Below are 13,623 nucleotides of genomic sequence, written 5' to 3'. Positions count from 1 at the left end.
AGACATTTCCCCAAAGAAGATACACACATGGCTAATAAATACATTTAAAAAATGTTTCAGCCAGGTGTGGTGGCTCACTCCTATAATCCCAGCACTTTGGGAGGCCAAGGTGGGAGGATCACAAAGTCATGAGTTTGAGACCAGCCTGGCCAACATGGTGAAACCCCGTCTTTATTAAAAATGCAAAATTCATCCAGGCAGTGGCAGGCGCCTGCAAACCCAGCTACTTAGGAGGCTGAGGCAGGAGAATTGCTTGAACCCGGGAGGCACAGTTTGCAGTAAGCCGAGATCACACCACTGCACTCCAGCCTGGGTGACAGAGCAAGACTCCGTCTTGGGGGAAAAAAAATGCTTCACATCATCAGCATCAGGAAAATGCAAATCAAAAGTCAGAATGGTTTGTGCCCACCCAGAAATGCCAAAAAAAAAAAAAAAGTCAGAATGAGATACCAATTCATAACTACTAAGATGGCTATAATCGAAAAAGACAGATAATAACAACTGTTAGCTGGAATGTGGGGAAACTGGAACCTGTATACGTTGCTGGTAAGATTGTAAAATGGTACAGCCACTTCAGAGAACAGTTTGGAAGTTCCTAAAATGTCAAGCACTGAGTTAGCATATGACCCAGCAAGTCCACTCCTAAGCACACCCAAGAGAAATGAAAACATGTCCACATAAAAACTTGTACATGAATGTTCATAGCCTATAAAGAATGCATAAGATATATGTAATCTGATATTATTCATAATAGCCAGAAAGTAAAAACAGCTGATGAATGAATAAACAAAATGTGGTATATCCATTTAATGAAATACTATTAAATTACGGAAAAAGGAAAGAATTTAAAAGATGCTACAATATGGCTGAACTTCAAAAACATTATGCTAATAGAACAAAGTCGGACAAAAACCCCACATATTGCATGATTCCATTTATATGACCATGTCCAGAATGGGAAAACCCATAGGAGGGAAAGTAGATTCATGACTGCTTACAGCTGGCAGGTGGAGTGGGGAAAGGATTCCTCCTAAGTATGGAGTTTGAGGGGAAATGAAAATATTCTAAAATTGAATTGTGATGATGGTTGCACAACCTTGTGAATATACTAAAAAACACTGAATCATATACTTTAAAGGGATGAATTACATAGTACATGAATTATATTTCAATAAAGCAGTTTATAAAAAAAAAAAAAAAGAATATATCCATAAACCACCCTTCCACCTCTCAAGCTTCTCAAAGTCCAGTCTAAGAAACACTTTAACTAGGACAACACAACACACAAAGCCTCTGGCTACCTCTCAGAACTCACTTTGTAGAAATCTTCTACATGCACTGATGTTTCTGTCATATGGAACCACTGAGTATCATGCTTTTTCATACCTTTGTGCCTTTCCCACGACATTTTCCCTGCCAGGAATACCCTTCTCTCGTATGTGGCAAACTTCAGGATTAAGTCTGTATGTCAAATTTCCCTGAAAAGCATCCCCAGAATGCTTCTCTCATTTCCACAGAAGTGACTGCTCCCTGCTCTGCTCCGATAGAATCTTGTTCATATAATGGGAGACACTCTGCAGCAACTGTAAATCTACTCTCTCTTCCCAAGTAGGTTGCCGTTGATAATGTCTTATCTCTCTCTATTCGATGCCTGGCAGGAGATACTCAATAACTGTCTCTTGAACAAATGAATGTATGAATGTTAAGGTGAAACTTTTTTAAGTTGCTTAATATCTTTCCACCATGCCAAGTGATAGAAAGGAGGGAAGAGATTAGTTGGAAATGGTTTCAGGAGTTAAACTGAGCCTTGGAAGATTAAAAAAAAAAAAGAAAAAAGATCAGAGATTGTTACCTGTGTGTATCCTCACATGGTTTTTATAATTGGTTGCACTGGCAAATGCCCTCCCACATCCTGGCTCTGTGCAGTAGTAAGGTCTTTCTCCTGTGTGTGTCCTAACGTGTACTTTTCTGATATTTGATGTTGTAAAGGACCGACCGCAGCCTTCAAAGGGACACTTAAAGGGCCTTTCTCCTGAAAATATAAAGGGTAATACATTAAATAGTGCAAAAATATATAGAAGATTGAAACATCTTATCCTTCAATCCTCCCTAAGATCATGCTCAAGACTCTAGCCTTCTTGTGCTGAGCTTCCCTTTCGAGCATTTCTTTTTTGGGGGGAAACTGCATCTTTCACTCCAAACTTAAATTTACATAAGAAACCAGGAATGGTATTCAAAACTAATCACTGATTACATGGCTCTCCAAGACAGAATTATCCAGGTAGGCAAAAAATGAGCTATAAAAAGCAAGAAGAAAACATAGGAAATACACAAGAAAAACAACAGCCAAGAACATGGATTAAATTAGAACACAGAGTTCCCTAAAAGCTTATCTGCTACTTGATTTATTCTATAATATCTTGTAGAAAAATAATTTTTGCTCTTTAAAAATATGGTGTTTTGCAGCCAGGCACAGTGGCTCATGCCTGTAATCCCAGCACTTTGAGAGACCAAGACGGGCAGATCACAAGGTCAGGAATTTGAGACCATCCTGACCAACATGGTGAAACATTATCTCTACTAATAATACAAAAATTAGCTGGGCATGGTGGTGCACATCTGTAATCCCAGCTCCTCAGGAGGCTGAGGCAGAAGAATCGCTTGAACCCAGGAGAAGGAGGTTGCAGTGAGCTGATATTGCACCACGGCACTCCAGCGTGGGCGACAGAGTGAGACTCCATCTCCAAAACAACAACAACAAAAAGGTGTTTTGACCGGCCTGGCCAACATGGTGAAACCCTGTCTCTACTAAAAATACAAAAAATTAGCCAGGCATGGTGGCACACATCTATAATCCCAGCTACTTGGGAAGTTGAGGCAGGAGAACAGCTTGAACCTGGGAGGCGGAGCTTGCAGCGAGCCAAGATCGTGCCACTGCACTCCAACGTGCGCATCAGAATGAGACTCCATCTTAAGGGAAAAAAATGGTGTTTTAACGAATATTCAGCAAGATAATGCCTAACATTAACTATATTAGGAAATAGTAGGTTCAACAAATACTTCTTGCTGGACCAAAAGAAAAAAAAAAAAGAAAATCTAGAGTCTAGCATATAATATATGTCAAAAATACCTGCTGGACATACTCCTCCTCTTCTCATAATCTAAGTTTATGAAAATGTCTGGCCAGGTACAGCAGTGCATGCCTGTATTACCAGCACTTTGAGAGGTAAGACAAGTGGATCACTTGAGCCCAGGAGTTCAACACCAGCCTGGGCAACATGGCAAAACCCCAGCTTTACAAAAAATTAGCCAGGCATGGTGGTGCACACTGGTAGTCCCAGCTACTCCAGAGGGTGAGATGGGGGGGATCACCTGAGCCCAAGAAGTTGAGGCCGTAGTGAGCCATGATTGTGCCATTGTACATCAGCCTGGGCATCGAAGTAAGACACTGTTTCAAAAAAAAAAAAACTGCTTTACCAATTATGTCCCTTTCCTTCATATTTGCTTTATACAATCTTGGAACAGGAAAAGTCTTTAAACTGTCAAGTAAGAGGTAGCCTTTGCTTTTAATTCCCATGTACCCTTTTCTAGGATGAGCTCAAATTACACAAACAACTTCTGAGGAAGAAAAAAAAACTCTCTCTATGTAGACAGATACAGGTATTTATCCATATATAGTAAGTTTGTTAAACTTTTTGACACGGAGCCTCACTATGTTGCTCAGGCTGGAATGCAGTGGCTCTTCACAGGCACGATGGTTACTCACTGCTGCCTCAAACTCCTGCTCTCAAGCAATCCTCCCACCTCAGCCTCCTGGGTAGCTGGGACCACAGGCGTATGCCACCATGCCTGACTAGTTTATTTTTATTTTTGTCAAATGAAATTATGATTTCTCTATTGGTGGAACCATTCCAAAAGATTTCTTCCTGTTAAGTATGAAATCATTTTAAAAGGAGCAGGAATCTTTAATCCTATCTTTAGTAAGTTTTATTCACTATGTCAGCGTAAGGAGAACAAAGAGTTTATCTTGGGTAAGTCTCTTCTCTTGGATCTGGATGACCTCTAAAGTCTTCCCAGCTCTGACATGCTATGATAGGGAATCAACTGTTCTAGGATAATTTTCACCGTATTACTACTCTTATTCTGTAACATCGTGTTTTGTTTTTGCACTGAAATCTTCTGTGTTTGTTACAGAAGTCCCTATGCTCCTTACTCAATCCAACACTATACCAATGAAAATATCATGATTTTAAAGCTGTTATATGAATATGTGGTTCAACAAATGAATACTATGAAAGAAAATATAATCCTGACATTTTAAAATCAATATTTATAAAATTAGACTATTTGGTTTTATATAACTTTTATATGACAAGTTGGTTTTATTTGTAAATCCATATAGAATTTACAGGGGCTTGGAAATACTTGCCTCTGAAACAATAAATAAAAAGTGCATGAATTAGATGGAAGCAGAGACCTACAGCTCTGTTCCTGAATGTTGTAAAGTCAATTTGGGGTCATACTTGAGCTGCAGGTTAAACATTAACAGCTTTGAGAATCCTACATGGCAATTAGCTAAACTATTTCAGCTATTTCTGCACATGGGCATACAGTTATTATACCATGTTTAAAACATCTATACTAAAATCCCAAATTAAATTATCTTATACTGTATTATTTAGTCAACAGTTTATAAGAGCATCTCTTATCAACAGCTTCTGAACTTTTTCTAGCTCCAATCCAAAGAAAATATTTACCTTATTAATACCAATTCCACAAGTAATCAAGTATAAGGAGGAGAGGAGATAGGGAGATAAGAATAAAGTATTATTTAGGAAAAGAAGATAAAATTTAAAGAGAAGAAGAAATTATCACAAAAAGAAATGAGTCTTTTTGTCTGTGGAGCTGTTGGGGTTCACATAGTTTCTTTAGTAGCTGCTCAATAAAGGAGAAGCAATTGAATGCCTTAAGTTCTGTCTCAGCTTGGCTACTAATTAGATGTGTAATCCTAAGTAAATAAGCTTGTTGCCCAGACAACTCCTAAAATCTGAGAGAGCTGGTGGTCTAGAGACATTGTTCATCTTTTCTGGGACATGGACCCTTTGAGAATCTACCACAGCTATGGGCCCTCATCCTGAAAAGCAGCAGACATGCACAAACAGCAAGTCATATGGAATTTCAGAGGTTTAAGAGAAGACATTGATAGTGATTCCCTGAAACTCTTCCAGAGACTGCTTCCTCAAGTCCCCTCCCTGCCGATTAAGAATTTCTGGCCTAAATATGACTCGGTTTCTACTAGTACCTGTATGAGTTCTGATATGTTTCTGTAGATCTCCTGAAGTTTTGAAAGATTTAGTACAATTATCTTCTGAACACCGATATGGCTTTTCTCCTGTATGAGTTCTGACATGACTTTTTAATCCATAACCTTTAAGAAAAAATTAAAAGAAATTTAATTACACAATATTCCTCTAAATATGCACATTGAGATTAAGCTACTGAAAAATACAGTCAATACCAAGTATAAAATATTAGGCATATACACAGAATACTTAAAATGTACAAAAGGGCTGGGTGTGGTGGCTCATACCTGTAACCCCAGCACTTTGGGAGGCAGAGGCGGGTGGATCACCTGAAGTCAGGAGTTTAAGACCAGCCTGGCCAACATGGTGAAACCCATTTCTACTAAAAATACAAAAAATAATCCCGGTATGGTGGCCTGCGCCTGTAGTCCTGGCTACTCGGGAGACTGAGACAGGAGAATTGCTTGAACCCAGGAGGTGGAGGTTGCGGTGAGCTGATATCACACAATTGCACTCCAGTCTGGGCAACAAAGTGAGACTTCATCTCAAAAAAAAAAAAACAGTAAAAATGTATCATAGCTCAGGACTACCATGCTGAAAATTGAATAGCTTCATCTCCGTCTAGAAGAGGTTGTGTGTTTCTTCTTTAAAGTGCCTCAATTTTATTAGATGTTCTCATACCCAAAAGCTCAAAGTGGAATTAAGACATGGAATGAAGAATGGAAATCAGGAGGCCTGGTACCAGTCCCGGCCCTGCTGGATACATCTCTGGAGAGGCCCCATCCCATTACTTAGGTCTGTCCTAATGTTAGAGTCTCTGGCAGCCTTTAAAGCTTAGCTTTTGGCTAGGCACAGTGGCTCATGCTTGTAATCCCAGCACTTTGGGAGGCTGAGGCAGGTGGATCACCTGAGCCTGACCAAGGAGTAAAACTAACTCTACCAAAAATAAAAAAATTAGTTGGGTGTTGTGGCACATGCCTATAATCCCAGCTACTCTGGAGGTTGAAGCAGAGAATCGCCTGAGTCTGGGAGGCAGAGATTGCAGTGAGTCAAGATTGCATCATTGCACCCTGGACTGGGCGACAAGAGTGAAACTCCATCTAAAATACAAAAAACAAATGAACAAAAAAGCTTGGCTTTTATTTTCCCGCTAAATATAAACAGAACGTGGAATGAAAAGTATCAAACACAGCAGACAGGCCGGGTGAGCGGTAGCTCACACCTGTAATCCCAGCACTTTGGTAGGCTGAGGTGGATGGATCACTTGAGGCCAGGAGTTTGAGACCAGCCTGGCCAACATAGCAAAACATCACCTTGACTAAAAATAAAAAATATTAGCCCAGCTACTCAGGAGACTGTGGCACTAGAAGTGCTTGAACCTGGGAGGCGGTGTTTACACTGAGCCAAGATCCTGCCACTATACTCCAACCTGAGTGACAAAGTGAAAATGTCTCAAAAAAAAAAAAGAAAGAAAGAAAAAGAAACATACAGCAGGCAGAGACAGGTCAGTGGAGAAAAGAACAAAGAGGGGTGTAGAGCAAGCAGGACAAAAGGCAGTTATGAGAGAGACTGAAAAACTGATCATGTGCTTCCACAGATTCAGACACAGCCAAAGGGTCAGTTCCTTCCACTAGGCTGTCTCTACTTGACCCCTAATTAGAACCAAGAAAAGAACAAAATTCATATTTTTACCTGTTGCAAATGCCTTCCCACAGCCTGCATGCTCACACTGATAAGGCCGATCTCCTGTGTGTGACCTCTCATGGACCTGTGATTAAAATGCAGGCATAATTCTATTTCCTTTACGTATTCCTCAGGAAGATGGTTGCAACATAGACCTATTTTTTTCCCACACTGCTAAATGATTGTGCTGTACGCTTTATTAAAAAAAAAAGGCCAGATGCGGTGGCTCACGCCTGTAATCCCAGCACTTTGGGAGGCCGAGGCATGCAGATCATGGGGTCAGGAGTTCAAGACCAGCCTGGCCAACACAGTGAAACCCTGTCTCTACTAAAAATATAAAAAATTAGCCGGGTGTGGTGGCAGGCACCTGTAATCCCAGTTACTCAGGAGGCTGAGGCAGGAGAATCGCTTGAACCTGGGAGGTGGAGGTTGCAGTGAGCTGAGATCAAGCCCTTGTACTCCAGCCTGGGCAACACCGTGAGACTTCATCTCAAAAAAATAACAACCTTCAAAAAAAAAAAAAAACTTCACAAAAACGATAGCCCAATAGTTCTCCATACAGACCTAAATAATAAATATTAAGAGTTACTAATATTTTAAGTAGGGAATAGCAATGTTCGAGGTCTGAGCTTTCTAGAGTGGTCAAAGGTATTTGCATGAAACATGCACATGATGAGAAACCAGAAGCAGGAGGCTGGGAGAGGCTACACAATATAAGGTTAAAAGTGTGGAGGCTGCTGCTAGAAGGGCCTGGATCTGAGGCAAGGATCCACCAACTGCCTAGTGGTGTGGTCATGGGCACTTGCCTTCTCTAAGCCTGAAAGGTCTCTCTAAAAAGTGGGGACACAATAGTATCAACCATAGAGGGTTGCCATGACAAATGAGTAACAATGACAATGGCTAACATTTACTAAACATTTACTATATCAGGCCACTCTCTTTAGTACTTTATGTGTACCGTATAAACTTATTTAATTTTTACAACCACTCTGAGGGAGATAACTCTTAGAATCTAATTTTATAGATGAGGAAAATGAGGTACTAAGGTCAACTAACATGCCAAGGTTACTGATAGTGAAGATAGGCCCTAGGGCCACTACTCCAAATATGTTAAGCACACACTTCCTGACACATTGAAAGTTATTTAACAACTCTGCCAGGCGCAGTGGCTCACGCCTGTAATACCAGCACTTTGGGAGGCTGAAGCGGGTGGGTCACGAAGGTCAGGAGTTCAAGACCAGCCTGGCCAACATGACGAAACCCTGTCTCTACTAAAAATACAAAAATTAGCTGGGCATGATGGTGCATGTCTGTAATCCCAGCTGCTCAGGAGGCTGAGGCAGGAGAATTGCTTGAACCTGGGAGGCAAAGGTTGCAGTGAGCCAAGATCATGGCACTGATCTCCAGCCTGAGTGACAGAGCAGGACTCCTTCTCAAAAAAAAAAAAAAAAAACACCAAAAAAAACAAATCTTAGCTATTATTGAGTCATGGTATGTTCTGTTATGTATAGCAGCAAGTAAAATAAAAATACTTAGCCTAAATAATTATCTATCTATCTATTTATTTATTTATTTTATTTTGAGATGGAGTTTCCCTCTGTTGCCCAGGCTGGAGTACAGTGGCGCGATCTTGGTTCACTGTAACCTCTGCCTCTCCTGTCTCAGCCTCTGGAGTGGCTGGGATTACAGGCACCTGTCACCACGCCCCGCTAATTTTTGTATTTTTAGTAGAGATGGGGTTTCATCATGTTGGCCAGGCTGGTCTTGAACTCTTGATCTCAGGTGATCCACCCATCTTGGCCTCCCAAAGTGCTGATATTACAGGTCCGAGCCACCAGGCCCAGCCTTAGCCCAATTATTTAAAACACAAATTAATACCAACTTTTGCTAGATTTCAGAGAATTAACAGAGATGTGTGATTACACACATATCTCCAATATAATTATATAAATTTCACACTTGACAACATATATTCAAATATGTGGAGTACCTACTATGTACCAGGTAGTATGCTGGACATTAGGAATACAGAGATGAAAAAAACATAGTCCAAACCCTCCAAAAACTGGCAGTCTCTAAAGTCTACATAGGTTTTTACTTATCTGTGATGAGTGTGACCAAGTGTCAATATCTTGATAAGTGGGAGAAAACAGTGGCATTTGAATTACACAAAAATATGATCTTAGTATTTAATATCCTAGGTATTCTCATAACTAGATAGAAGATTTCTTTTATATATACCTTAAGATGATGAGCTGTTGTATATAATTTTCCACATCCATCATATTCACATCGAAATGCCTTCTCTCCACTCTGCTGAGATTTAGCAGTTACTCTTGTTGCATGTCCTTGTAAAACAATCTAAATAAAATAAATAGCATTATTTAAATTACTTAAGCCAGGCACAGTGGCTCATGCCAGTAATCCTAGCAGTTTCGGAAGCAGAGGTAGGCAGATTGTTTGAGCCCAGGAGTTCAAGACTAGCCTGGGCAACATGGCAAAACCCTGTCTCTATACAAAAAAATATTAAAAACTTAGCTGGGTGTGGTGGTGCATCTGTGGTCCCAGGTACTTGGGAAGCTGAGGTGGGAGGATCACCTGAGCCTGGGGAGGTCGAGGTCAAGGCTGCAGTGAGCTGTGATTGCACCACTGCATTCCAGCCTGGGTGATAGAGTAAGACCTGTCTCAATAAATAAACAAAAAATACAAGCTAGGCACTGTCACTCACACCAGTAATCCCAGCACTTTGTGAGGCTGAAGAGGGTGGATCACCTGAGGTCAAGAAACAAGCGAAACCCCATCTCTACTAAAAATATAAAAACTAGCTGCGCATGGTGGCGTGTGCCTATAATTCCAGCTACTTGGGAGGCAGAGACAAGAGAATTGCTTGAACCTGGGAGACAGAGGTTGCAGTGAGCCAAGATCATGCCACTGCACTGCAGCCTGGACAACAGAGCGAGACTCAGTCTCAAAAAAATTAAATAGAATAAAAAATAATAATACAGAAATAAAATAGATAAATTATGATTTTCAGAATAAAAAAGATAAAACTGTTATGTGGGTTTCCAATCTCAGGTCATTACTTTACTAGGACTCTCTGACCCTGAGTCAGTCAGGTTAATTCCACTGCATGGTTGAAGTTAGTGGCTCTGAAAGTACAGTAGTCAAAAGGAGAGTTACAAAAATGCACAGCTGGAGCTCACAGATCTGTTCCTACTCTAGAAAATCAACCTAAGTAGCATCTCCATTGTATGCAGGTTTTCCTTGATATACTCAAGTAATCTATCTGCCTGCTTTTTTTTAGAACCCATCTCCTAAAAACACTGTTAAAAGCGTTTTCAATTTCAAAAGCAATGAGAAAGAGGGGATTAGGTCATTTGAGTCACCTATAGGAAACATTACAATCCATATGATACTAGTCTGTACTTATATTCAATAGAAGACCATTTCTCTGGGATATAATATCATAAAAATCCAAACACTGATTTTTATTTTTTTATTTTTTTTATTTTTTTTGAGATGGAGTTTCACTCCCGTCACCCAGGCTGGAGTGCAATGGCGCCATCTCAGCTCACCGCAACCTCTGCCTCCTGGGTTCAGGCAATTCTCCTGCCTCAGCCTCCTAAGTAGCTGGGATTACAGGCACGCGCCACCATGCCCAGCTAATTTTTTGTATTTTTAGTAGTGACGGGGTTTCACCATGTGGACCAGGATGGTCTCGATCTCTTGACCTCGTGATCCACCCGCCTCGGCCTCCCAAAGTGCTGGGATTACAGCCTCGATCTCTTGACCTCGTGATCCACCGCGCCTGGCCAAACACTGATTTTTAAAGGCTTTTTAAAATAGAAATCAAGATATCATAAAAATTGAAGAATGACTTTCTATTCTGTGGGCCATGTGGTGATAGTGTTGTAATATCCTATCTCTTCAGATTGTCACACATGGCACATAATTCTGGGTAATGGCCTACTACAATTACACACATGCCAGAATGGTAAGGGAGGAGAAAGGAGGAGTTACAGAGGCTAGAATAACAGTGTGGGAATTAAAAAGTACCCTGCATTAGATGACAAGAGTACAGAAAACTTTGACTTTCCCTTGTAATATAAATCAACTAAATAACAAGCAGTAGAGATCTCAATATAATCATTAAATCACAAGCTATTTATTTTGTCATGCTTATACTGTGGTATGCCCATTAAATATTGCAGACCATAATTTTCTTAATCGAGGTAGATCTGTGTTGATAAAATATTTGTATAAAAGTCTGCATAATTCCCAGTGGGCAAAAGGAAAATGTTTATTATAAACTGAAAAGTGCCTATACAAAGAATGATATAATTCCACATCTTCTCTGCTTAGGAGATTCCATCTCCCTACTTCCATAAGGCCTGTTCTCACCATTCAAAACACAGATGATTCTTCAATTCCTCAGCATACCTGTAATATTTAGCTTATATCACTAGCGTGAAACTTGAAACAACTATCGTAAAGATATTTATATTTCCTTCTCTTCACTATTAGTCTATCAGCTACTGGAAATCAAGGACTGTGTCTTATATGCCTTCATAACTCACAGTGCTAGGTTCACCCTGAAAATGTCACAAGATTTATAAAAGAATTCATACCACTAAAATATATGAACAGGATCACAAGGAATTTTTCTTTTTAGGGGTATTTTTAAAGTTCTAAAACTAAGATGGTGATAATTGTTCAACTTTTTGAATTTACTAAAAACCACTTAGCTGTACACTCTAAATGTTTAAACTACATAGGTTGTGCCAGGCGTGGTGACTCGGGCCTGTAACCCCAGTACTTTGGGAGGCTGATGTGGGTGGATCACCTAAGGTCAAGAGTTTGAGACCAGCCTGACAAACATAGTGAAACCCCATCTCTACTAAAAATACAAAATTAGGGCTGGGAGCAGTGGTTCATGCCTGTAATCCCAGCACTTTGGGAGGCCGAGGTGGGTGGATCATCAGAGGTCAGGAGTTTGAAACCAGCCTGGCCAACATAGCAAAATTCCATCTACTAAAAATACAAAAATTAGCCAGGCGTTGTGGCGTGTGCTTGTAATCCCAGCTACTAGGGGCGCTGAGGCAGGAGAATCGCTTGAACCCGGGAGATGGAGGTTGCAGTGAGCTGAGATCACACCACTGCACCTCTAACCTGGGCAACATAGCAAGACTCTGTCTCAAAGCAAACAAAAAAAACCACACAAAATTGGCCAGTCATGGTGGCTCATGCCTGTAATCCCAACTACTTGGGAGGCTGAGCCAGGAGAATGGCTTGAACCCAGAAGGTGGAGGTTGCAGTGAGCCAAGATCACACCATTGCACTGCAGCCTGGGCAACAAGAGTGAAATACCATCTCAAAATGAATAAATAAAAAAATAAATAGCATGTAGGCTGGACACAGTGGCTCAAGTTTATAATCCCAGCACTTCTGGAGGCCGAGGAAGGCAGATCATTTCAGCTCAGGAGTTCAAGACTAACCTGGGCAAATGGTGAAACCCCATCTCTACAAAAAAAATGCAAAAAAGTTAGCTGTGTATGGTGGCACCTGCCTATAGTTCCATCTATTCGGGGGACTGAGGTGAGAGGATTGCTTGAGTTCAGGAGGTTAGGCTGCAGCAAGCTGTGTTTGTGCCACTGAACTCCAGCCTGGGTCAGAATGAAACACATGTCTCAATAAATAAATAAATAAACATTACAGAAATAAAATAAACAAAATTGTGGTGACAAAGTGAGACCCTATCTCAAAAAAAAAAAAGTATGTAAAATTTTTTTTTTTTTTTTTTTTTTTTAGAAAGAGAGTCTTGCTCTGTCCCCTAGGCTGGAGTGCAGTGGCATAATCTTGGCTCACTGCAACCTCTGCCTCCCAGGTTCAAATGATTCTCCTCCCTCAACCTCCTGAGTATCCGGGATTATAGGCAGGTGCCACCATGCATAGCTAATTTTTGTATTTTTAGTAGAGACAGGATTTCACCATGTTGGCCAGGATGGTCTCCATCTCCTGACCTCATGATTCACCTGCCTCAGCCTCCCAAATGCTGGGATTACAGGCGTGAGCCACCACGCTGGCCTTTTTTTTTTTTTTTTTTTTTTTTTTTTGAGGCGGAGTTTCACTATTGTTACCCAGACTGGAGTGCAATGGCATGATCTTGGCTCACTGCAACCTCCGCCTCCTGGGTTCAAGCAAGTCTCCTGCCTCAGCCTCCTGAGTAGCTGGGACTACAGGCGCGCACCACCACGCCCAGCTAATTTTTGTATTTTTTTAGTAGAGATGGGGTTTCACCTTATTGACCAGGATGGTCTCGATCTCTTGACCTCGTGATCCACCCGCCTCAGCCTCCCAAAGTGCTGGGATTATAGGCGTGAGCCACTGTGCCTGGCCTTTTTTTTTTTTAAAGAGACTGGCGCCTTGCTATGTTGTCCACACTAGACTCAAGTTCTTGGGCTCAAGGATTACTCCTGCCTCAGCTTCTCGAACAGCTGGGACTACAGGCATGCACCACTGTGCCCACCTAGTATGTGAAATATATCTTAATAAAACTGTAAGAAATGGAAAAAAAAATAATTGAAATAAAAAGTTTCTTTAGTCCAAATGCAGTGGTTCATACCTATAATTCCAACAC

At 40.8% G+C, this 13,623-nt stretch overlaps 1 protein-coding gene across 19 annotated transcripts in view; it reads right to left on the bottom strand.

Annotated features, from left to right (window-relative positions):
• Positions 1–13,623, bottom strand: part of ZNF143 (zinc finger protein 143) — a 77,392-nt gene that overhangs the window by 28,334 nt on the left and 35,435 nt on the right. For 15 of the 19 annotated variants that reach the window (XM_002755031.6, XM_078340479.1, XM_078340473.1 and 12 more), the window contains 4 exons: positions 9,228–9,347; positions 6,996–7,071; positions 5,303–5,428; positions 1,853–2,032 (listed from right to left, as the gene is read on the bottom strand). In XM_002755031.6, the coding sequence (XP_002755077.2) occupies positions 1,853–2,032; positions 5,303–5,428; positions 6,996–7,071; positions 9,228–9,347 (502 nt within the window). The remainder of the gene's footprint in view (positions 1–1,852; positions 2,033–5,302; positions 5,429–6,995; positions 7,072–9,227; positions 9,348–13,623) is intronic. The other 4 variants (XM_078340475.1, XM_078340478.1, XM_054242055.2 and 1 more) reach the window with 1 other exon arrangement.

This window comes from Callithrix jacchus, chromosome 10 (assembly GCF_049354715.1).
Source record: "Callithrix jacchus isolate 240 chromosome 10, calJac240_pri, whole genome shotgun sequence".
NCBI lineage: Eukaryota > Metazoa > Chordata > Mammalia > Primates > Cebidae > Callithrix > Callithrix jacchus.
This window is presented reverse-complemented; position numbering and strand designations above follow the sequence as displayed.